Genomic DNA, 25,303 nt, shown 5'->3' on the forward strand with positions numbered 1-25,303 from the left:
TCTCTGGCCGCTTCCTGTCCTTCCCCACGCTTCGTTTATCTCCCACTTCTCCCCTCCTGGGGGCGGGGGTGGGGGGAGAATTTAATTATTGGCTCCTTTTACGCTAAATGCTTTCTTCAAGGCATCGTTCCCCAGCAGTGCCTGCTCCAGCAAGGTGCTAAATCTGCTTTTGAATGACTAAACTCTGGGCTGGGTCTCCACTGGCTGAGTGTTTTTCCTCATTCTTTGATTGCCAGCCATAGCCCTGAGAACACTGGTGCTTTTAGCCTCATTCAGGACGTTGGTTATCCTGTTTCTTTTCACGTTTCCCATTCACCCTCATCTGCAAATTCCTCTTGCCAAGGCGATAGTTTATCTTCTTATCCTCCTGAGCTGACATCCTTCCTCTATTCTCAAAGCTGGAAATCAGCTAAATGTGGGTCTGAACTGTAAGCTTCTGAGCTCTGCTCTCATCTTGGATCAGAGAGGTCAGATTTGAAATGCAGAGTCCTACTGAAACGCTTGTCAGGTGAACCCTACTCTGGCTGCACATCTGGTGGGAGGTAGAGAAGTTGGTGATCAAGTGGAAGGAAGGCCACATGTAGAGCCAGAAGGAAATTCTGAGGATTCTTTTTCCAAATATTCTAGACCCATTAGTGGGTTTCCACCTTTTTTTTTTTTTTTTTTAACATTCATTCTTGAGAGAGCATGAGGGGGGGAGGGGCAGAGAGAGGGAGACACACAAACACACACACACACACAGAATCTCAAGTAGGCTTCAGACTCTGAGCTGTCAGCACAGAGCCCGATGAGGGGCTCGAACTCATGGACCATGAGATCATGACCTGAGCCCAAGTTGGACGCTTAACCAGCTGAGTCACCCAGGCGCCCCAGTGGGTTTCCACCTTTTGACTGTGAAGGATTTGCATTCATTATTTTTCCTTCTAAGACAGTGATTCCCATCTTTTAAAATGACTTCCTGAATTAGAAACATTAGGTTCAATTTGGAATCTAAGGAGAGAAATGAAATACTAAGGAATAGGATTTTGTGGGGCGGAGTTCACCCTTGGAGGGCTACAAACTCTTGTGATATCTAGAACTTTTTCACCCTCCACCCCCACTCCCCTCCATCACCCTCAAACCAGTTTTTTCCCATTTGGTGGGTATACGGTCCCCACTGAGAATACCTGTTTTGAGGACTCCATGTTTAGAATAATATGACTGCCTCTCTATGGACCAGGTACTTTGTGTATGACTCCCGTTGATCTCTCCCAGTAACCTTCTGAGGTAGGTAGTCTTACCACTTCTGCCTTACAGACAGGAAACCCAAGCATGGTGAATTTGAGTGACTTGCTTGGGTCATTTGGGTCATATAACTATTAGCCAGGGGCGCCAGGACTCAGTTCCGGAAGTTGGGCTCTGGAGTCCTCCCACTGTCTAGACTGCCCTGGAACAGTGTGGAAATAAGTCAACTGCCTTGATTCTTTTCTTTTTTCTTTTTAAAATGGAGATACAGTTCATATACCATAAACCTCATCCTTTTAGAGTATACAGTTAGAATTCATTAGCTGTGCAGTCATCACTGCTACCTAATGCCATTTTCATTGTGCCCCAAAGAAACTACGAATCTATCAGCAGCTGCTCTCCACTCCCCCATCCCTGGCCTGGCCACCCCTAATCTACTTTCTAACTGTTTAGATTTGTCTGTTTTGGATAGTTCATACACATGGAATCGTGTAATATGTGACCTTTAGTTATCGGCTTCCTTCAGTTAGCATCGTGTATTTAAGATGCAGCCATGTTGGGGTGCCTGGGTGGCTCAGTCGGTTGAGCGTCTGACTTCGGCTCAGGTCATGATCTCGTGGTCTGTGAGTTCGAGCCCCGTGTCGGGCTCTGTGCTGACAGCTCAGAGCCTGGAGCCTGTTTCAGATTCTGTGTCTCCCTCTCTCTGACCCTCCCCCGTTCATGCTCTGTCTCTCTCTGTCTCAAAAATAAATAAACGTTAAAAAAAAATTAAAAAAAAAAAAGATGCAGCCATGTTGTGACAAGTAGGTGTGTTGTGATGTAGTTGTGACATGTGACATTCATCTACATGTGACATTCATTCTTTATCATGGCTGAATAATACTCCACTGTATGGATATATGCACTTTGCTTATCCCTCCCTCTGCTGATGGACCTTTGGGTTGTTTCCACTCTTTGGTTAATTGTGATTAATGCTGCTGTGAACACCTGTATACAACTTTTGTGTGTGGACGTACATTTTCAGTTCCTTTAGTTACATACTTAGGAGTGGAATTGCTTGGTCGTTTGGTAATTCTATGTTTAACTTTTTGAAGAATTGTCAGGCCTTTTTTTTAATGTTTATTTTTTTATTAAAAAATTTTTTTTAATGATTATTCTTGAGAGAGAGAGAGAGACAGAGTGTGAGTGGGGGAGAGGCAGAGAGAGAGAGAGGGAGACACAGAAACTGAAGCAGGCTCCGGGATCTGAGCTGTCAGCACGGAGCCCGATGCGGGGCTTGAACTCAGCGAACCGCAAGATCATGACCTGAGCTGAAGTCAGAAGCTTAACCGAATGAGCCACCCAGGCGCCCCTAATGTTTATTTATTTTTGAGAGGGGGAGAGAGAGACAGAGAGAGAGAGAGTGTGAGCAAAAGAGGGAGGGAGGGGGCAGAGAGAGAGAGGGAGACACAGAATCTAAAGTAGGCTTCAGGCTCTGAACTGTCAGCACAGAGCCCTGTGTGGGACTCGAACTCCTGAGCTGTGAGATCATGACCTGAGCCGAAGTTGGATGCTTAACTGACTGAGCCACCCAGGTGCCCCAAGCCTTTTCCAAAGAGGATGTGCCATTTTATAGTTCTATCAGCAATAGAAATATTGCTCAACATCTGATTGCTCAACATCCTCCGTAATACTTGTTAGTAACCATCTTTTTGATTATATCCATCCCAGTAGAGGTGAAGCGTCGCACTGCGGTTTTGATTTGTGTTTCCCTTAATGACTAATCAGGGATGTTGTGCATCTTTTCAAGTGCTTATTGCCACTTGTATCTTTTCTCTGGAGACATGTCTGTTCAGACCCTTTGTTTTCTAGTTCTTTATGTGTTTTTGTACGTTGAAGATGCAAGTCTTTTATCACGTATGTGATTTGCAAACATCTTCTTCCGTTTTGTGGATTGTCTTTCTATTTCCTTGAAGCTGTTCTCTGAAGCATAAAGATTTTGATGAACTCCAGTTTATCTGGTTTTTCTTTTGTTGCTTGTACTTTTGGTGTCCTATCTGAGAAAGCATTGCCTGATCCAAGGTCATGACGATTTACGCCTGTTTTCTTCTAAGAATTTTGTAGTTGTAGCTCTTACATTGAGGATTTGATCCAGTTTGAGTTGATTTTTGTACCCGGCGTTAGGTAGGGGTCCATTTTCATTCTTTTGCATATAGATACCCAGTCGTACTGGCACTGTCTTTGAAAAGTTGGTGGTTTCTCCGTTGCCTTTCTGGGCAACCTTGTCCAAAATCAGTTGTCTGTAGATATGTGTGTTTATTTCTGTGCTCTCAGTTCTGTTCCATTGATCTTAATGCCAGACCTATGATGCCAATTGGACCTTGACTTTTGAACCCCACGTTTCCTGGATGAGCAGGTACCATCACGGTTTGACTCGTGGCAATTCCCCTTACTTCCAGGGTTGGGATTTGCCCCAGCCTTGGGCCTGACAATACTTCATTATCTAGTTGTTTCTTCAGTGCTGTTAAGATGATGTTCTATTGATGTTATCCAGCGTGTTTTCACTGTTTTCAGCAAGAGTCACTTCTAAAAACCTAACCTATCAATATAAAAAAATGGAATTCAAAATCATTTATCTCCGTTTAGGAAATTTGGGGCAGTGTATCGCTGAGACAATTTATTTTGGGAAGCAGAGAAATGATTCATGGCATCTTAACAAAAGACCACTCTGTTGCTTTTAAAACCAGCTTCATTAATAGCTAATAATAGTGGCTTTCACCAATTGAACACTTTTTCTGTCCCAGGCTTTCTGCTGGGGGCATTACATATGTTCTTTAATCTCATTAACACAACAAACCTAAAAGATGACTGGAATGAGGAAGCTGGGACTCACGGGGTTCTGAGATTTGCCTGAGGACACACAGCCAAGATGAGCCCAGTCTGACCCAGACCCAGGTCCTTGACTCCAGAGCCAGGCTCCTGTCCCTTGGGGCTCCCCTTCTTGTCCTAGTTTCACATTCTTCTTTTACAAAAACTGGAGCACATCAAGGACGGAGTTTTGAACCGGCACAGGTGGGAGCTCTCTGGAGTTTTCCAGTTTTAGGAATCGCTGGGAAGCCCCTTTAGAACTTCTGATTCCTGGGCTGCAGCTGCAGAGTCCGGCACGCCAGACGGAGCCCGGAGCCCAGACAGGAGGTGTTCACAGGCCCCTGGGGAGTTCCGGTGCAGTTGGTCTTAGACCACACTTAGAGCAAAGCTGGTCTACAGGTTACATTATAAATCACTGGATATTGTGGACCTGTTGCTTTCTCCTATTTCCTGTTATTGAAGGCAAATTGATGTGTTTCCATGTCTGGAGAATGGCCCTTTCCCCTTTCAGCTCCTTGAAAAGTGGTTGGGACCTCAATCGCTTTTTTTAATTAATTAATTAATTAATTTTTTTTTACGTTTATTTATTTTTGAGACAGAGAGAGACAGAGCATGAACGGGGGAGGGTCAGAGAGAGGGAGACACAGAATATGAAGCAGGCTCCAGGCTCTGAGCTGTCAGCACAGAGCCCGACGCGGGGCTTGAACTCATGGACCGCGAGATCATGACCTGAGCCGAAGTCGGCCGCTCAACCGACTGAGCCACCTAGGCACCCCCTCAATTGTTTTTAAAAGAGAGGATTGTATTTAGTACTTTGGAAGCCTTGTTGTCCGGTGGAAACAAGAATGTTCGAGCCCGAGCCACTTTGATGTTCATGAAATGCGATATCCAGTAACTCATTATGTTTGACTGTAATTTAGTGGTGGGAGTGGAAGGGAAAAGTAAAGTATCAGGTTATTTTAGAGAAGAACAATCTCACCCTCTCTTTGTCTTCCTCCTCCTTCACCCGTGTATTCTCAGATCGTGAAGTGGTCCGACTGTTGTTTGCCATTAGCTTGCAGACCTGGGGATCCTTACCAATTAATCGCTGAAGCAAGTGTGGACAACTTCAGCAAGCTGGGGGTGGCGTTCATGGAAGATAGACTCCAGATGGCTGATGGACTGGTACCCCAAAAGATCGTTTGTAAGTGACTTTAGAAATGTTACCATCAGGGGTGCCTGGCTAGCTCAGTTTTAAGAGTGTGATACTCTTGGTCTCTGGGTCGTGAGTTCAAGCCTCAGGTTGGGCATAGAGATTACTTAAATAAACAAAAACTTAAAAAAAAAATGTTTCCATCATAGCCATTGGTTATTAGCTTAAGGACTGTTGAGCACTCTTGTTTGGTGTGGCTTAAGGTCGATGCTTATCTTTAATGCATTAAATGGGTTGGATATAATTATAATAGTATGAGGTTCATACACATGTCAGGTTTTTTGGAGGTGTCTTTAATTTTTTAAAATTTATTTTACTTAATTGTTTTTTAAATGTTTATTTATTTTGAGAGAGAAAGCACGTGAGCGAGCATGCAAGCTAGCACACCGGGGAGGGGCAGAGAGAGTGGGAGAGAGAGAGAATCCCAAGCAGGCTCCATACTGTCCGTGCAGAGCCCGACGCAGGGCTTGATCCCATGAACCTCAAGATCATGACCCAAGCCGAAATTGAGAGTCACGCTCAACTGACTGAGCCACCTGCCTCCCCCATTCTAAATTTTTAAACCAGGATTTCCCATAATTGCACTGTCCATGAGATGCTGTGCAAATGTAGAAGCCATATAATATTTGTTTCACACAATCTAAAAAATATAACTAGTTTCTAGACTGTAGTTCGACTGAATGGAAACCATAGCCAGTGTTACTATAAAGATATAAATCTAGGAGTTTTTGACTTAAAAAATATATATATTACAATATATATTACAATATTACAATGTCTTTTTTTAGGAAACATGCAAAATGTTTTTCCTTAATTAGGCTTAAAAATTGGGTTTCTATGTCCGTGAAAGCCTTCATTTGTATCCTGAGCAAATGTGCATTACTAGCTCTGGAAATCTGTGTAAATTACTTAATTTTCCCATTTGGCATGTGCATGTGCCTGACACCATGTCAGATGTGTAACAAGTGCTCAATAAATGCTTAAAAATTCTTTTTAATATGTCTATTAATGTTTATTAATTTCTGAGAGAGAGAGAGAAGGAGGGGGAGGGGCAGAGACAGAGGGAGACACAGAATCCAAAGCGTGTTTCAGGCTCCGAGCTGTCGATACAGAGCCCCATGCGGGACTTGAACCCACGAGCTGTGAGATCATGGCCTGAGCTGAAGTTAGATGTTTAACTGACTGAGTCACCCAAGCACCGTTTTTTTGTTTTGTTTTGTTTTGTTTTGTTTTGTTTTTTTATGTTTAGTTTTGAGAGAGACAGCATGAAGTGCAGGGAGAGGGGAGGACAGAGGATCCGAAGTGGGCTCTTAGCTGACAGCAGCAAGCCCGATGCGGGCTTGAACTTACGAACTGCAGAGATCATGACCTGAGCCGAAGTTGGACTCTTAACCGATTGAGCCACCCAGGAGCCCCATCAATAAATGTTTTTTTTTTTTTTTAATTTTTTTTAATGTTTGTTTATTTTTGACACAAGGACAGAGCGTGAGCAGGGGAGGGGCAGAGAGAGAGGGAGACACAGAATCAGAAGCAGGCTGCAGGCTCTGAGCTGTCAGGACAGAGCCCGACGTGGGGCTCGAACCCACGAACCTTGAGATCATGACCTGAGCCAAAGTCGGACGCTCAACTGACTGAGCCACCCAGGCTCCCCAATAAATGTTTTTTGAATCAAAGATTGTAAACTTCTATTTCAGTCCTGAGATAAGATCCTGCAAAGACTCTTCTCCCTCATGGATCCTATGAAGTGTCCCAAGAGCACCTGCTGCCTGGGGTGTGCTTGGACCCACTAGATATAGACCTGTTTTTGTTTCTCAGTTTCATTCTCTTACAGGAGATGGATGCCCAAGAAATTGAATATGTAAGGAAGTAGGCCTGATGACCTCTCTGATTCACATGGGACAGGTGTTGTGGAAACGCGGGGTTTCACTGGGAGGGGGTCATCAGGCGCGGCCCCCCCCCCCAGCAGCAGGAGCAGTGACTTGGATCCAGAGGATGCCACAGAGTTGTGGTGGGGACATAGGTGGGACTGGCAGGGGGCTGCCCTGAAGCGAGAGTCACAGAGTGCGGAGAGTACCGTGCGGTCTTGAACTGAGCTCTGTGACAAACCAGCAGCGTTGATGGGCTGTCTGTTCTGTTTGTATTTTAGCAGTGCAGTTGCAGGACTCCACTCTGAAGGCACTTAAGGATCAGGCCTCAAACAAGCAAGCCCAGATCCTACAGCAGAATCCTGAACCTTCCGTTGAGAGTAAGCCTGAGCCAGACGTTATGGAGGACGTTGGTGGAGATGACCTCAAGGTCCTTGGTGCACAACCCACCGAAGGGAAAGATGGTCCCTCTGGCCGCAAGCCTGCTGGGGAGGGTGACGTAGGAGTGGGCTCCATCGAGCACCGTCACCTCCATCTGTCTAGTTGCCATGAGTGTTTGGAGCTTGAGAATAGCACCATTGAATCTGTCAAGTTTGCATCTGCGGAGAAAATTCCAGATCTCCCGTATGATCACAATGGCACTTTGGAGGATGTTGCTGATGACATCTGCCTGGAGAGAGAAGGGAGGAAAGTCAACATCACGGGGAGGGCACCCAATATCCTCTTCTACATGGGTTCTGCCTCCCAGGAATCCCTGGGCAGGTTCCAGGAGGTCCGGTCCGTTCTGGCTGACTGTGTGGACACCGAGAGCTATACACTGTACCGCCTGTCAAGGGAAAGTGCTCTCAGAGACCCGTGGTCGGACAACTGTCTGTTGTTGGTCATTGCCACCAGGGAGGCGATTCCTGAAGACCTTTCCCAGAAATTCGTGGCCTACCTTTCTCAGGGGGGGAAAGTGTTGGGCCTGTGTTCGCCCTTCACGCTTGCTGGCTTTCAGGTGACAAGCAAGAGTGTGCTGCGGGAGACAGTCCAGAACTTGGTTTTCTCCAAGGCTGACCAGACCCACGTGAAGCTCAGTGTCCTGAGCAGTGGCTATGTTTATGAGGAGGGCCCTGGGGGACAGCTCAGCCTGGGCAAGCTCCAGGGTCACCTGGAGAATGAGGACAAGGACAGGCTGATAGTGCAAGTGCCTTTTGGACCACGTGGAGGAGAAGCTGTTCTTTGCCAGGTATGGAGGCTGGCATCCATGTGATGACCTTTGGGGATCTCGGACTGAGAGCATGCTCTCGAAGGTCGCACACTGAAAGGCTCAGGAGTCTGTGTTCGTGGGGTGCTTTTTGATCCTTGCCTGGGAGTTTTTGCTGATGGGGAGTAGGTTTAGATGAGGGCTTTCCTGTCATTTGAATATCCCATTTCACCAAAATACTCGTGATGGAGGGACATAGCAGCAGGTGTCATGGCCAATTAGACTCCTGGTTAACGGAGGATTAGTCAGAAAATTCGTTCCTGTTTTGATCTGTACTGGTATTACTCTTTCCAAATTATGTTAGTTTACTCTTTTGTCTCAAAGCACAATATAATCGAACCTTTAGTTAATGTAGGGAGTTGAGTGCCTTGGGCTGGTGATTTTAAGTGTTAGTAACCATCACATTACAACATTGTAGGTGATGCCAGGGACTACATGAATGAATGCTCACCAACTTCTGGGGTAGTGAGTGTTGAAAACACTTCACATCCTCAATTCTTTTATGATTCTGTCACTCTTAAAATCTAAGTGCCGAGAAAAGTTGCAAAGAGAATATTGAAGCGATTTAGTTTTGTGGCAAATTAATACAACCTACCCTCAAATAATACAGCTTTAAACTGTGTGGGTCCACTTGTGTGGATATTTTTGGTTAAATACAGTACTATAAATGTATTTTCTGTTTCTTATGATTTTCTCTCTCTTTCTGTCTCTCTTTTTTTTTTTTTTTTTTTTTTTGTGAGAGACAGGGAGAGAGAGAGCTCACGTGAGTGTATGCGAGTGGGGAAGGGGCAGAGAGAGAGAATCTTGAGCAGACTCTGAGCCCAGTGCAGAGCCCGATGTGGGGCTCAATCCCATGACTCTGACCTGAGATCATGAGCTAAGCCAAAATCAAGAGTCAGACGCTCAACTGACTGAGCCACCCAGATGCCCCATGTTCCTTATGACTTTCTTAATAGTTTCCTTTTCTCTAGCTTACTTTATTGTAAGAATAGAGTATATAATATATGTAATATACAAAATACATGTTACTTGACTATTTTATTGGTAAGGCTTCTGGTCAACACTAGGCTATAGGTTAAGTTTTTGGAGAGTAAAAAGTTATATGAGCATTTTCAGCTGCGTGGTAAGATTGGCACCCGAGCCCCCACGTTGGTGAAGGGTCAGCTGTATGTAGGTAAGGAGACAGCGGGAAGGAAGGACTTGCTGTTTCCCTTCCCAAACCTTCCCTTTGGCTCATCTGCTGGTTTTTTTTTTTTCCCACCTTCTTTTTCCTTTTAGTTTTTTGTTTGTTTAAGCAGATGGAAACAGGAGAGACTATTTCAAAATCCCTGATCATTTACTGCAAACTTTTTAATGCTTCAGGGCAGAAGTTTTTGACAGAGTTAGATGAACACTTGTTCTTAAGGATTTTTTTTTTCTTTTTTTGAATGTTTACTTATTTTTGAGAGAGAGAGACAGAGACAGAGTATGAGTGGGGAAGGAGCAGAGAGAGAGGGAGACACATAATCCGATGCAGGCTCCAGGCTCTGAGCTGTCAGCACAGAGCCTGATGTGGGGGGCTCAAACTCACAAACTGCGAGATCATGACCTGAGCTGAAGTGGGATGCTTACCCGACTGAGCCACTCAGGTGCCCCTTTAAGGATTTGTTACCTTAAATGAGAAAACTGAGTGATTGTAGGTATTTTTCCCAGAATAGTTCCCAGGATGAGTATAACAGATTTTGTTTTATTACAGGGATGTTTTTATTGAATTAGATAATCATTTCCTTTTTTCGTTGTTTATTTTCATTTCATATGTCGTCCTAGGAGCTAAGTCTTTTGAGGTTTTCTGACCAAATATTCTTCATGGAGGTGTAAATTTGTCTCTTTACTATTCCAAAGCCCACTCATTTGTTCTTAAGCTAATGCTCGGGCAAAGATGCCTGCAGTGAAGAAATCTGGACATCAGGGTAGGTGAATGTGTGCAAGCCAAGCAGGTTTCACGGAGGCTGCAAAGCACATGAATTAGTTTGGAGGCCTAATAAATGTTCCTCTTATCTTTTTCTCTGCAAAGATGGTAACTATAGCAACTGTGCATTCTCAGAAAATCCACTTAAAAACCTGACTTCCTAGAGCCGTATTTCAGTTTTGAATGGTGACTTTTACCACCCCTGTGCACAGACTTGTACTAGAAAATTGATTCGGCACCGTTGCGATGCATTTCTGGGAGTTACATGGCAACTCTGTTGGCTGCACCATTTAAATTGACCCCGTTACTGTCATAAAATTTGAAACTGCACGCATCGCTCTAGAAAAAAAGGCAATACGATGCAGCTTCAAAAATCAGATTCAGAGGATTAGAATGTCATTTTTGATTTTAAATGACTTCCAGTCTCTGTGTGACAGGCTCACCGCTTTCTCCTTGGGCCTGTGTCACTACGGTACCTCGCCACCGAGATCAGCCAATAAATGTTACCACAGACTGGCCAGTTTCCTCTTTCCTTGGTCAATTTCACAGTCTTCATCTCTAATAAATGGAGTAATGATGTAACCCAGTAAGAGGGCGCAAAGCACTTCAAGGGCAAACCACAGCCACACAGTAGGTGGTGGTCTCATGGCCTAGGAGCTGCGTGGGGATGCCTTTACCCTTCATCGTAATAATAAATGGAGTAATGATGTCACCCAGTAAGAGGGCTCGTAATAAAGAAAAAGGAAATTTTCGTGTGCTTGCTATAATGATCAGGTTTGCAGGGGAAATTTAAGGCTGTGGGTTCATGCTGACATTTGATTATCAAATGGACCAGGACCTTGGCATGGAGTTGCTCAAGTAAATGTCTCTCAAATGGATTTAAAAATATTTTATTTCCTTCTGTGGCTTAGCACATGGCAGCAGTGGCATGGCGTTTACAGTGGGGTTTCTCAACCATGGCACTGTTGACCTTGGGGCTGATCCTACCTCGTTGTGGAGTCAGTCATTCGTGCATTGTAGGGTGTTAGCAGTATTTCCCAACAGATTCCTGTAGCAGCCCCCACCCCCAACCCCGCCCCGGTCCTCAATTTGTGACTGGAGATGCTTTAGTTCTGGCTTTTGGTCTGGTCAGAAAGCCTTAATTTTAGAAGAAGCCAGGTAATAAAAATGGACCCATCAGTATGGTAACAGTATTCCAGCCAGAGGATGTAACATTTGTCAGATGCCGTAGAGAACCAGGAGTGCAAATCCAGAAGCACATGCTTTCCTGAGCCCCAAATCTGTCATAGAAGCGCTGACTCTTGAAGTCCACAAAAGCACTCCTTGCACAATGTCTGTGTCACCTCCTGGAACCCTGGAGGCCTGCCTGTGGGGCGAGCCCTCGTTGTCTTCCTCAGCGAGTTCAGCACACCTCACGTGTGTGCTTGGATCTTGTGTGTATCACTCAGGTTGGGGTGTGCGTGTGCCATTCGTCACTCTCACGCCTTTCTCCTGGGCCCACTTTGCTCATTTTATTTCTGCACCTGCAAGGGGTAAGCTCCAGGAGAGCCGCGTGCTCACATGAGTTGAACGTGACCCACAGCTCTGCTCATTGCCCCAGCACTGGCTTTGTCCACTGGAGAGGAGAGGCCACATGTAAGGAGAGAACCCAGGGGAGAAGGAGGCTCGGCAAGCTTTGGATACTTTGAAGGATTTTACTTTTCTCCCTCCTCTTCTCTCCAGGGCTCTTTGGAGGACAGACTCACCCCTGCTTCAGTGGCCAGCTCACCCGCTGTAGTGGCAGGACAGTCTCTACAAACCTTTTCAGACTGACATTGACTTTGAACAGTTGGACCATTTTGGACAGTATTTTTGACTTGGTGAAGGCTTGGGTGGGAATTGAGGGATTTTATATCGTCTGAAGCCTGGCACTTTGCTTTTTATTTTCATAATGCTCCTATAATACCAGGTCAGGAGCTCTGCGTACAACAGAAACCCACAGCGGACCCCTGTCAAAAGCAAAATGAAGCAAACATGCTTAGGTTGCTCAATGTTGTGGCACCCTCCAAGGCTCTAAGGGCCACTTAAAATCTGATCTCAAGAGGGCCAGAAGTTCGAGTCTGTTCCTTTATACCAAGGCACATGCCACTGCTCAGAAGGTTCTAGCTGAAGGGAGCTAGAAGATCTAGCATGTTCCTTCAGACCATGTTGATAGGTGGGACTGGTTTGATTTTAAGTGGACAACAAAGCCTGAACTAGACAGATGAAGTCCTGAATCTTAAATTCAATCAGAGGGTGGTGGGTTGGGCCTTTCTGGGGTCCCTCAAACCCCACTCCTATGTGAAGGCCTGCAGACACTCTTACAATGGTGAATAAGGCTATATTCCTCCCTGGTATTGTTCCCCAATGGTTGTGACTAACAGGTAGAGTGAGAGTTTCAACGTGACCATCACGCCGCCCTGAGTTCAGTAGGGACTTCACTTGGGTTCTCAGCCTGATGGGATTTCTTTTTTTCTTTTTAATGTTTCTTTATTTTTTGAGAGAGAGAGAGTGAGCTCGCCTGCACACGCCAGGGGGAGGGGCAGAAAGAAAGGGAGACAGAGAATCCAAAGCAGGCTCTACACTGTCAGCACAGAGCCAGATCCGGGGCTTGAACCCACGAACCACGAAATCACCACCTGAGCCGAAGTTCGAAGCTCCACCGACTGAACCACCCAGGCGCCCCAGAACTATTGTATTTCTAAGCATTTCGGTCGAGTGATCAAGTTAAGCGATTTGCCCAGGTTCCACTGCCTGGTTAGTGATAAATGTCTGGACCTGGACAGAGTCTGATCACTATCCAGGCTCGTTTCCAGCATCGCTTTTCTGCCTGACAGCCACCGTGTCAGTTGGCTCCTTTGCATCTTTTTATTGCTTGTCATTACTCTCCAAATGTTCAACATTTACATGCTGTTGATAATTAGGATTCCTGTTTTAAGTTTTCAGAAGAGCCGGCGAGGATATTGTTTCTATTGAGGTCGGTAAGTGCCCCGATTTACCAAGTGGTATCTTGTTCCCTCAGGCGCACTTAGAACTACCTCCCAGCTCTTCAGTGGTGCAAGCCCAGGCAGATTTTAATCTGCTCAAATCAAGCAATACGAGAAGATATGAAGTCCTTAGGGAGATCCTGACGACGCTCGGCCTGAACTGTGACCTAAAACGAGCTCCTGCCTTAACGCCTCTGTACTTACTGCCTGCTGCCGAGGTGAGTGTGTGCGCTCAGCCCAGAAGGGGGCGCCTTGGATGCCTTTCTTCCAGACGGTGACCCTTTTTTCAGGGGTTCCGTTGCGGTGGGTTTGTGGTGTTGATTTCTGTTTTTATTTTGACTTCAGAGGAGTTGGGAGCTGCCTTAAAGATATCCAAGTATAGCTGATATTTTTGGTGTTTGTAAGGGAGGGAGGGAGAGAAGGGAGTTTAGAAGGTATTAAATCTTAAAGGTCACATCCTATCCATTTTATGGTTAAAAAAAAAAGGGTCACTCTTTTATGTGTCAGGAGTGTATTTGGAAGCCACACTTTATTCATTTGGGATTAAAAACCTCTGTTTTGATTTGGGCCTTTCTCAGTGAATATTTGGATGGGAAAACCCCAAGTTTTGTTTCATTTGTGCTGATGCCTGCCATCTTGTGGCGGAAGGGCTCTGGATTTCAGTTTAGATCTAGTTGTGTCTAAAAGGAAAATGCCCATGGAGCTGGGAATGTATTCAGGAATTTTCCCGGTCTTGTGTCTGCACTTGATGCCTGTGGTTGTTACCTGGTTTGGGCAGGTTGCCAGGTTCCCTAGGGGTGTCTCCTGCTAACCCCTTTGCTTTGTTTTGTCAAGCTGTCAATTTCTTGTTAATTGTGGCAAATGATTTTGCGGGTCTTTTTCTCAGCTCCCCTAAATGGGGAAATTTGTGAGTTTAGTGATGTAACCGTGCAGTTTTAGCAAATATCTGATAGTCCAGGTGACTCTAAACACCAAACTTACCTGCTTTCCCTTGTCCCCCATCTCTCTGTCCCACTCACCCCCCGCTGCTGTGTGTGTGTGCACGCGCGCATGCACATGCTCTCTCTCTCTCTCTCTCTCTCTGTCTCAAAAACAAATAAACATTAAAAAAATAAAAAAGAGAAGGAACTCCCTTTTAGGTTGTACTCTGTCCCTTGGCAAACTTAGTTTTCAGAGGAGAACAGAGCTGCAGGTATCTGGGTGGGATTTGCTCACTTGTAGAAGACTGGTATAAACTCTGAGGGATCTAGTATTAAGATACCTTATAGGATTGGGGCGCCTGGGTGGCACAGTCAATTGACTGGCTGACTTCGGCTCAGGTCATGATCTCGTGGTTCATGGCTTTGAGCCCCGTGTCAGGCTCTGTGCTGACAGCTCAGAGCCTGGAACCTGCTTCAGATTCCATGTCTCCCTCTCTCTCTCTCTGCCCTTCCTCCACTTGTGCTCACTCACTCTCTCTCAAAAATAAATAAATAAACTTAAAAAAAAGTCCAGTGATTAATAGTATTATTATTAGATTGTTGAGAGTTTTGATAAATTACATGCGTATAATGTGCCCAAAAGTGCCTGATGCCCAGTCTAAAAATAGACTATAGGTAATAATTTTTAATTTTAAAAATGAATAATATTGCAATGGATGATGTTTTTTTTCATTTAAGAGACATTCTTTTATTGCATTTTCATTATGGCTTTCAGCCAGTTTGCACTCTTTTTATTTTATTTTTTTTATTTGAAAAAAAATTTTTTTTTTTAACGTTTATTTATTTTTGAGACAGAGAGAGACAGAGCATGAATGGGGGGAGGGTCAGAGAGAGAGGGAGACACAGAATCGGAAGCAGGCTCCAGGCTCCAAGCTGTCAGCACAGAGCCCGACGCGGGGCTCGAATTCGTGAACCACGAGATCATGACCTGAGCCGAAGTCGGATGCTTAACCGACCGAGCCACCCAGGCACCCCAGTTTGCACTCTTTTTAATGGGTGCTCTTAGGAATTAATGATATGACTTTGGTTTTGTGCCTTCAACTTGGGAATTCAAAACTCCACGTCATTTGTCTCTGTGTGCTCAGTTAATAGAAGGAAAAGCATCAGCTCTATCTTGTGACTTTTATCAAAATAAAGTGGGTCCTCAGAGCTTCAGCTCCTTTAGATGACCCACGTGTGGTCCCTCCTGCTTTGGGGGGATGGGGCAGAGCCTCGTGGATAAGGGTTACTGGTCCCAGGGGAGATGTGACTGTCACTCTCCTAAATCTTCTCTGTCCCCCCTTTCCTGATCGTGGAGGGCTGAGACTGGAAATGTGAGGAAGTACCTGCGTATTCTGAGGTCATGGAGCCAGAGAGACCAGGCCTGCCCGTGGCAGTGGTCTTTGACCTTTCTCAGGAATTCTGACTGCACTGGCCTTGGGACTCGCCCCTCTGGACTCTTTGACTCTCGCCCCTCTGGACTCCTCAGTGAAGAGGAAAACGTGTTCCCAAGGTTTGGGTTCTAGGCATTTCCTGTGTCTTTAGGATGGGTATGACCCGAAATACCTAAGCAGAGGCTTTGTGTTGCGTGTCTGCTTATATTAACATACCCAGTAGATGCTTTATATTTTTGTCCTTTTGGTTCTTTAAACCGCCTGCGGGTGTGGGGGAGACATTTTCCCCCTACTGATGGGTAACCCTCATTCACAAATCTTGGGAATGAATGAAATGTTTGAACAAAATGAAAACATGTACTTGTTCTGCATACAGATTCACAAATACCCTATATAGGCACCAAACCGACCAAGTTCCTTATTACATAGTAACTTTGGGGAAGAGCAATTTTCAGAAATGTTCTCTTCTCATTTTGGGTCATCCAGTTGGTCTGCTAATCCTGTGCATTACATTTTCTCCCGACTGCCTTTCTCTGAGTTCCTTTTTACTTTGGGAGCCCAAGGAGCTGAGGGAGTGGGCATATGAGTGTTGTGTATATCCACATTTCTTAGTTTTAGTACTCTTCTAGAAGACTTTGAATCTGCTGCTAAAAGAAATACAAGAATTCAGGATGTTAGAGTATGTTTTCCTGGGATACAAAATCTTTAAGGGATTATCATGCAAATGAATATGAAAGCAGAAGGATATTCACCGACTCTGATGGTCTTTCTGGAGGCAGGTGCTCATTTCCTCTGGCCATCCTCTTAATGTCTAGGTGGAGACATTTAGGAACATCTGGTCATTGTGCCGGTGATGGCTCAGCACTTTTAGCTTTTACAGATAGTTGGGAATGACAGATTGGGAACAGAGCTGGGTCGTACTTTCTATTTGATTTTCTTTCCCGCAGCCTTCTTACTAGATCTCATTGATCCCCATGTAATGAAGGTGCGTGAGAGGATGTTGGTATCCTGGCATCTGTAATACACGGCCCATCCTTAGATTCATCACCTGCCTTGCAGATTCGATGCCTGTGCTGGCCTCTGCTTCCTGCTCCCCGTAAAATACTCTGTGCTGTTGAGAATCAACCACCTCTCACCGCACGGTGTCGCTGCTGAGCTAGGCTGCCTGGTGGAAGACTCCCTGGAATCTGTTCAGAGATTTTTTTTTTCTCTCTGCATCCGCTTCACATACTGTAGTAGTTTTCCATTATATTGGTGGCACTTTCTTCTGGATGTGTAGGAATTATTTCAGTGCCACAGTTAATAATATCCATCTTCCATTAAACATTTGCTGGATGCTAGGTCCTATTACAGGATGGAATATGAAAGAAGAAAATAAACACACTAGTTATCTGAATAGTTTTACTGCGTACCAGCTGTGTTTACACAGTTTGGTGCCTAGGCCCTCGCTCTTCATAGCAAATGGTACAGAAGATTTATGAGGCACCTATGAGCTTCCACATTACTATGATACAAATGGAAAAGAATAGCATGGTGATCCAGGTAGGGGGAAAAAAAAAAACCACTCACCCAGAGTATATTCGACTCTTGGTGTTTGCTAGGGATGTGTTCTGAACCTTCACCGACGCCCACACACCACAGCAGCATGTGATTTCCCCTCTAAAATCCAGTCATGTATGGCCTCAGAAGCGTCACGATGCATGACACCTTGAGGAAGCAGGGCTCCGCTGAGGTGCATTCTCTGGGTGAGCGGGGCTTCCCATTTGATTGAAACTCCCAGGGGCAGGATTGAAATTCAGCCCTCGGCAAGATTATGCTCTGTCAAAGCAGACAAAACACATGAACACATGTACACCACACACACACACATCTACAGAAAAAAGACTGAAAGGAAATACAGTATGTATAGGGTGTATTTCTAGATGGTGGGCTTAATTAGGGCTGATTATACTAAACTTTTGTGTTTTTTACATTTTCTGTAATGTACCTGTATTATTTTTATTATGAACAAACCTGGTTACTAAAAATACATACAGATTACTGTTACTAGACTTCGAAGACAGCCCATAAATGGTCACCACTTGAGTGTTAATGCTCAAAACGTGAGAAAAGCCATTAACCAGGGACAGGTTCAATACCAAAATGGAAACATGATTATGCACTACCATAAGTAATCACTGGTGCCAGTACATATTGTCTATTCCTGTGCTTAAATAGCTCCTCTTTCAAACTATAGAAGATGCTTTTTGTGCATTGTCCTAAGGCTGCCATACCTAAGTCCAGGTAGATGAGGGGATGGGTTAAATAGATGATGGGGCTTAAGTGATGAGCACCGGGTGTTGTTGTATGTGAAGTGTTGAATCACTAAATTGTATACCTGAAACTAGCATTACACTGAATGTTAACTAACTGGAATTAAAAAAAAAATTTTTTTTTTAATGTTTATTTATTTTTGAGAGAGAGACAGAGCATGAACAGGGCAGGGGCAGAGAGAGAGGGAGGCACAGAATCCGAAGCAGGCTCCAGGCTCCAGGCTCCGAGCTGTCAGCACAGAGCCTGACGCGGGGCTCGAACTCACCAACTGAGATCATGACCTGAGTCGAAGTCTGACGCTCGACCGACTGAGCCACCTAGGCGCCCCTTAACTAACTGGAATTTAAATAAGAACTTAAAAAAAAAAAAGTAAGGACTGTTGTGTAGATACGGATAACTTATTTAATATTTGACATCAATATTATTTTTTTAAAAAATGTTTGTGTTTTTGAGAGAGGGAGAGAGAATGCAAGCGGGGGAGGGGGAGAGAGCAAGGGGGAAAGAGGATCTGAAGTGGGCTGAGCACTGACAGCAGAGAGCCCGATGTGGGGCCCAAACTCATGAACCATGAGGTCGTGACCTGAGCTGAAGTCGGACACTCAACCCCTGAGCCACCCAGGCGCCCCTATATTAATTACCTTAGAAGCGCTAGCTTTGTTAGTAATGACTTGACTCCGGTGAAAGGCTAGTTCCTGCTACACTGCTGGTTTAGCTGTGGCTCCCATGTTCCTTTGTGGGCACCATGGGCATCAGCAATCCGTTCATGCCTGTGGGTGGAAGGTACTACTGGGGGGCCTGTAGAAGTGCATAATTCGAGCGCCCTTGTCCCCGCGTGGATGTTTCTTGACGGAACCCCTCGAACTGTTCCTCAAAGAGGACCACACATGTGCTGACATCTACACAGTGAGTCCTTTCAAACAGATAACCTCCTTCCTGGAGGCGTGTGTTGAGTGAGAGAGTCAGAAGCTACGCGGTTGACCCTTGATTACTGGGTGGCTGCCGCACGGACCTCCCGCCACTGGTGCTGGTGGGAAGTTAGCAGGAATACACCTTTCCGTGGGGGAATCCATATGCGTTTGTGAGCGACCCCGATTGGGTAGAAAACCACAGCTCTTTCCCTTGCACGACCTGAAGTCCCATGGAAAAACTCGCCTTTTTGTTTCTGTTTCTCTGGGCTCTGTTTCCATTTTTCTCTCCACCAGGGGAGGGCGTGGGGCAGAGCCCGAGGCTCCGAGCAGCAGCTGGTTGATGGGGACGAGCCGGGATGGGACTTCCGAGCCGGGATGGGACCTCTGTGCCGAGTGGGCTGCCAGTGGATCCCTTTGGATCCCCCAGCCGGCCAGGGGAAGGGGAGGAGGGTGGACTGTGCACAGCTCGCCCGGCACGCTCCCCTGCCCTGGGACATCTCTGTTTGAGGCCTGGGGCTTTCTGAAACTGCAAAGCTGGCATTCTCTTGGGCGTTCCTCATGGAACTTGGGCGTTCCTCATGGCTGATGGCACCGAGGTGTCCTGCAGGATGTTGGGGGTCCTGGCACGTGGAGGGGTCTGTGGTTCCTTTGCCTTGGGGTCGCAATGTCACCGTAACAAGAAGTGACAACCAGAGTTGTTGTGAAAGCAGCTGGGCAGAAATCGTCCTGTTGTGTCTACGTGTGTGATTTGGGTAGTGTGTGGGTGTTGTGGGATGGGTCCTGCATGCTTTAAAACAAAAACTAGTGTCACATTTCATTTTGATTCAACCCCAAATCATTTGCTGTGGAATGCCTCCTCCCCCACCCAAAAGGCAGGTGGGAGTACTTTCCGTATCTGTCAACGTATTAATATCTTCTAACACAGTCCCTTCCACCCTGGGGAGTTGTTCCTCTTCTGATGTTGGTTGCTTTAGGGAGAAACTGAGACGAAATCATGCTACATGGTTCCTCCCTCCTCCTCTCACCAACCTCTGCACTTAGCAAACATCTGAGTGCCTACTGGGCGTGAGACGTTGCTGTGGAAGTTTCCGGCCGACAGAGACATTCCCATTTTGTGGCATGCGGCATAAGTAACTAGGTGCCTCCCCAGGCCTCACCTGGGTCTCACAGCGGCCCTGACAGGTTGGAAGGGCAGGGTGGGGGTCCTTCCCCCTTCGGAAGAGCAAGCCAGGTTGTGGAGCAGTGAAGCATCTCTTGGATTTTTCGGAGTTAATTAGAATTCTCCAATTAAAACAAAACAAAACCAAAAACCTTTGCTTTCCGTGTTTTAGCGTAGGCAGTGCATCCTCGCTCCTTCTGCCTTTCATCTTTGCTCTGAATCTCCAATAAGTGCGGTGAGATGGAAACTCCCCGTGTTACTTTAAAACACAGCTTAGAAAATAATTTTTAGGGGTCCAAATTAGAGAGAAACTCAGAATTCCAGGTGCGCCCTGAATAGCTTTTGACATGTGGCTGACGTGGTGTTGTGGTGACTCTTTTACAATACAGCGCCAGCTCAAGAGCAGCTGGCAGATTAAAGCAAACATTTAAAAGCTTTTATAGCTACGAATGTTTCAGGGTCCTTCGTATACCTTTCTCTCCTTTTCTTTCTTCCTTCGCCCTTCACCTAAACTGGAAATGTTTTGTTCATTTTAACTGACTTCCTGTCATCAAACATAATGCCTGTGTCAAAGGTGACATGATGTGTTTCGATGTTGAAATGCTAAAGAGATAATAGCTGGGGTGTTTTCCTTAGCTGCCTTTTATTTTGGTCTATCTTTTGGCGGGGTGGGGGCGGGACGCTTTTCGGCTACTGTAGGTACCATATTGTTATTTGAATCTTATTTCCACAAGAGTGTTTCCAAGCGACTCCTGCAGGAGTAGATACTTCTGGGCCACAGGGAAGGCAGGGACTGATAATTTGCTTGTAGGAAACACAGGCAGTCACGACTTTGGTTGTTTTCTGTTTGTGCTGGATGTTGTTTTCGTTTGGTTCTAGTTTGGTTCTTGCTGGCTGGCGTGGGGCAGGGGTAGGCGAGAGCGAGCTTCTCTCTCCGCAGTTTCCTTCTGGGGGGTAGCACTCTATCTAGGAAGGGCGCTTTTATTTCCTCAGACTATTTATATCCACCGCTTTTGCAGTCACAGATCCGTGGATGGGAAACAGGCCCTTTTGGAAGAAAAAGTCCTCCCAGTCCAAATGCTTTCTGTCTCCTACAGCAGCTCCCTAATAGCTGCCATGTGTGAGCGGGGACGGATTATGGCGTTGCCTCCCGGGGAAGTCGATTGAAGCTGTCTCTAGAAGTCTTGCAGCACTCTTAGGAGCAGATTTTGGTCTCCCGGGCGTAAAAAGTACATCCCAGGGAATGAGCCCATGCTGGCACCAGGCTGGAGGGCATGGCCCAAGGGTCGAGCTCAGGTGCAGAGCCGAGATCCCCCCACTCCGGGTCAGTCCCGCAGTGCTGGGTGCTGAGACCTGAGCACCATCGAGAAATGTTCCGCTTAGTTTTCCGGTGTGTGAATTCCAGACAGGGAGCACATTTTGTTTCCATTCATGCTAAAAATTCGGGAACATTGCTCGGAGAATTGTGCCGTCTTGCAAAAATGTTTGATCCCGTTTCGGGCTTTCAAAACTGACAGGCAATTTGTGGCCCTGAAGGGTGTGTAATCTGGTATCCCCTGCCCGAGTGGGAAGGTAGAGACAACCCGAGGTGGTGGTGATCCTGTGTTGGACCTCAGCCGGGAGTACAGGCCAAGACCTCTCTGGCTACTGCTCCAGAGTGGGCAAACCCGGCTAAGGTTAGTCTGTCTGTCTGTCTCTCTTTCTCTCCGAGGTACGGGAATGCTGTCATCCCTTTTTTAGTTTCTTCTGGTTCCGGCTCCTCGTAGCTGCCTGTGAGTGGATGCTTTTTCCCAGGCGCTGTTGGACCAAGTTTGGCCACACACAGCCTTCCAGATACTGGATGTTTCTAGAAAAACTCTGTATTATTCTTCTGCTTGTGTTGTATTTTTTTTCTTGAAACGTCTGCAGGCTTCGGGTTAATAATAGAATCAGTGGAAGAAATACTGGAGTATGGGCTGTTCTTTTAGTTCTTAATTGTTAGAAATATTGCCCTTCGGAAAAAATTCTAGGGGTCAAACCCCATTTGATGACTTGGGGAACATGGATTTGTATGAGAACAATTAAGGGTCTTTAGAATATTTGTTTTAGGGGCGCCTGGGTGGCTCAGGCGGTCAAGCGTCCGACTTCTGCTCAGGTCATGATCTCGTGGTTCGTGAGTTCAAGCCCTGCATTGGGCTCTGTGCTGACAACTTGGAGCCTGGAGCCTGCTTTGGATTCTGTGTCTCCCTCTCTCTGCCCTTCCATTACTCGTACTCTGTCTCTCTTTCTCTAAAAAATAAACATTAAAAAACATTTAGAATATTTAACTGATAGTTTTTAGTAGTATTTGAACCTTTAAAATTTTAATATATGAATTAGCATAAATAACGAATGAATTATTAATTAAATATATGTGTATTTTCCTCTGTTTGCTTTAACTAAAACTTGCAGAAAATGCTATACAATCGCTGAAATAGAACCTTCCTTTGTGGGGAGGTCTTTTTCCCCGAGGATGGGAGATTTTGGTGAAAATATCTACAGATTTCTGCTAAAAAGGAAACATACTTTCCCATCGGCACATGGAGATTTACAGTTTAATCTTGTGACATGAGTGTCAAGTTCTCCTGTGTGTCTCCTGTTCCTGTGTCCGGGTGTGGGGAGATCGGGGTTCTAGGTGAAGAGGACAGTTGTGTGGGCACTTGGCTCTTGCACCTCCAAGATTTAAACTCAAATTCTAAATAGAATGTCTTGCAAAGGTGGACTGACACCAGCCCTCCCTGGTCAGCGGGATCACTCGATTCTGAGTGGGTGCCTCTCCGGGCTGTTTGCTGGTGTCAGAAACCACAAATCTCTCCTGAGTCCTGAGCTGTGAAAGCGTGTAGTTTAAACCTACTTGCTTCCTGCGGGCAAAGTAAAAGTTTGAAATGTAAAATTAAAGTAAAGGGTATTGTTCTAAGAAAACTTGCAAAGTTTTCCAAGTATTTGACAAGTTGGTTTCTTGTCTTTGAGCAGAAATGAATCCATACAGCAGTTTATTAATGACTAATTAGGTGATGGCACCACTAATCCCCCCTTCCTGTTTTTAATCTCAGTAAATAAGGAAATATGTCTTTTATTTTATTTTTTTTTTTATTTATTTTTGGGACAGAGAGAGACAGAGCATGAATGGGGGAGGGGCAGAGAGAGAGGGAGACACAGAATCGGAAACAGGCTCCAGGCTCCGAGCCATCAGCCCAGAGCCTGACGCGGGGCTCTAACTCACGGACCGCGAGATCGTGACCTGGCTGAAGTCGGACGCTTAACCGACTGCGCCACCCAGGCGCCCCAGGAAATATGTCTTTTAAAAGAAAACACTCAACTGTGGTTTCGTAAATTAAAAAATGATGGTCCGTTTTTTTTTGAGGGGAATGTCCAGACCCATTCTGCCTTAGAATTGTCTAGATTATTACTCCAGATCGTTGCTTTCCACAGGCAACCTTGATCTGCATGAATATTTAAGTTTTTCCTCTGGCTTTTTTGTCTAAAATGTTTGAAAGGTCAAAGGTCTGTGATTTTGAGGATTCCCCTTTTGGTGTGTACTTTCCTTCCGTGATGATGGGATTGCGTGTGCTCTGTCAGGTTGGCCAAGTGAGTTTGTCACGCAAGGTGGCTTTTTAAAGGACACCCACGGTCACCAAATTGTCATTACCAAACCCTCTCTGTTCTTCGTGGGAGGATAGATGAGATGATCTTTCACATTCTTTCTAGGACTCTGGTATTTATGCTGGTCCCAGCAAAGCAATCAGATGCACACACACACACACACAGAAAAAAAAAAAAAAAAGAAAGAAAAGAGAAAAGAAAAGAAAAAGTTACTACTATTTTCATCTTTGTCCTGGCATAATTGAAGCAAAGTGAAAGAATGTTTTGCTCTCTGCTTTATTTTCTTTCGGTTCTTTCTCCAATGGATTTCCCTGTTAATTTATCAATGCGATATATAGGAGCCTCAAATTTGCAGTCAAGTTATGTTTTCAGAATATGTGTGCTAAATTGGCTGTTGTAAAAACATGGCTATTTATGTCATTTGGGTTTCTGTACCAGCTCACATATGTTCTCATGCTCCATAATGCAGTTAAATACCATCTTGTGGTGCTGTTTCTGCCAGACCCTGGCCTGGTTGGCTCATGGACACACTGGGAACGCACAGAACATCTCTCTCTGCTTCTCCAGGGTTTGACTTGGAATTCAACAGCTCTGTTGCAGACGTTGCCCCCAACAGTCCTGTTGGACGCCTAGTAATTCTATAGTACATATATATCCTTAACAGGGAGTCAGTGAATTTGTGTTGGTAGGTTAATACTTTCCTCATATTTAAGAAAAAATTTTTTTTTGAAACTGTTCTTTTTCTTTTTTGTAGTAACTGTTGAATTGTATACACACATAAAAGGAAATGTTTTGCGGGCACCTGGGTGGCTCAGTTGGTTAAGCGTCTGACTTTAGCTCAGGTCATGATCTCATGGTTCGTGGGTTCCAGCCCCGTGTTGGGCTCTCTGCTGGCAGCTCGGAGCCTGGAGCCTGCTTGGGATTCTGTGTCTCCCTCTCTCTCTGCCCCTCCCTTGCTCCTTCTCTGTCTCTCTCTGTCTCTGAAAAATAAATAAATGTTAAAAAAATTAAAAAAAAAGGAAACGTTTTGTAGAAAATTTGAAGTGTACAAAAGTAAATGGAAAATGTAATGAACTCTCAATTAGTCTGCTTCATAGGTTTTTATTCTGGCCAGTCTTATTTTGTCTAATCCTACCCACTCCTCCATATTATTTCGAGGCAAATCCCAGATATTCTGTCAGCTCTCTCATTTTAGTATGTGTTTTTAAAAGATAAGAGCTCTGTTTAAAATCATAACCAGAATACCACTGACACACCTGAAATAAATCAGTTCTTTTGTATAGTCTCATAGCCAGTGTTCCATTTTCTAATTAGATAAATATAAAGACTGGCTATATTATCTGTGCATAGTGTATAAGCGTGTTGGTTCCTTTATAAAACAAATGTAAGAAGAAAGCAACTAGATATAAGCCAGTATAACTTCTGGGCAAGTAATTTGGAAAGTAGATTTCCGTGTCTCTCGAAATGCTGTATTTTAGCTCTTGCTACTAGGGTGTTCTGAAAATAGCAGCAAATACTCATTTGTAATAGCATGCAAGACAGCCATGCGTTGAAACACGGGAATTTTGTCTGACGCTCGTCCGTTCAGAGTGAGGTACGAGTCTCTCTCCCTCTCTTTTCTG

The 25,303-nt window shown here is 45.2% G+C and overlaps 1 protein-coding gene across 4 annotated transcripts in view; it reads left to right on the forward strand.

Annotated features, from left to right (window-relative positions):
- The window catches only part of HLCS (holocarboxylase synthetase), a 227,519-nt gene that overhangs the window by 24,377 nt on the left and 177,839 nt on the right, over positions 1 to 25,303 (forward strand). For 3 of the 4 annotated variants that reach the window (XM_049627890.1, XM_049627891.1, XM_049627888.1), the window contains 3 exons: positions 5,092 to 5,254; positions 7,410 to 8,356; positions 13,363 to 13,545. In XM_049627890.1, coding sequence (XP_049483847.1) covers positions 5,203 to 5,254; positions 7,410 to 8,356; positions 13,363 to 13,545 — 1,182 coding nt within the window. In that variant the 5' untranslated portion in view covers positions 5,092 to 5,202. Of the gene's footprint in view, positions 1 to 5,091; positions 5,255 to 7,096; positions 7,272 to 7,409; positions 8,357 to 13,362; positions 13,546 to 25,303 lie in introns of those variants that run through there. The other variant, XM_049627889.1, reaches the window with a different exon arrangement.

This window comes from Panthera uncia, chromosome C2 (assembly GCF_023721935.1).
Source record: "Panthera uncia isolate 11264 chromosome C2, Puncia_PCG_1.0, whole genome shotgun sequence".
NCBI classification, from domain to species: Eukaryota; Metazoa; Chordata; class Mammalia; order Carnivora; family Felidae; genus Panthera; species Panthera uncia.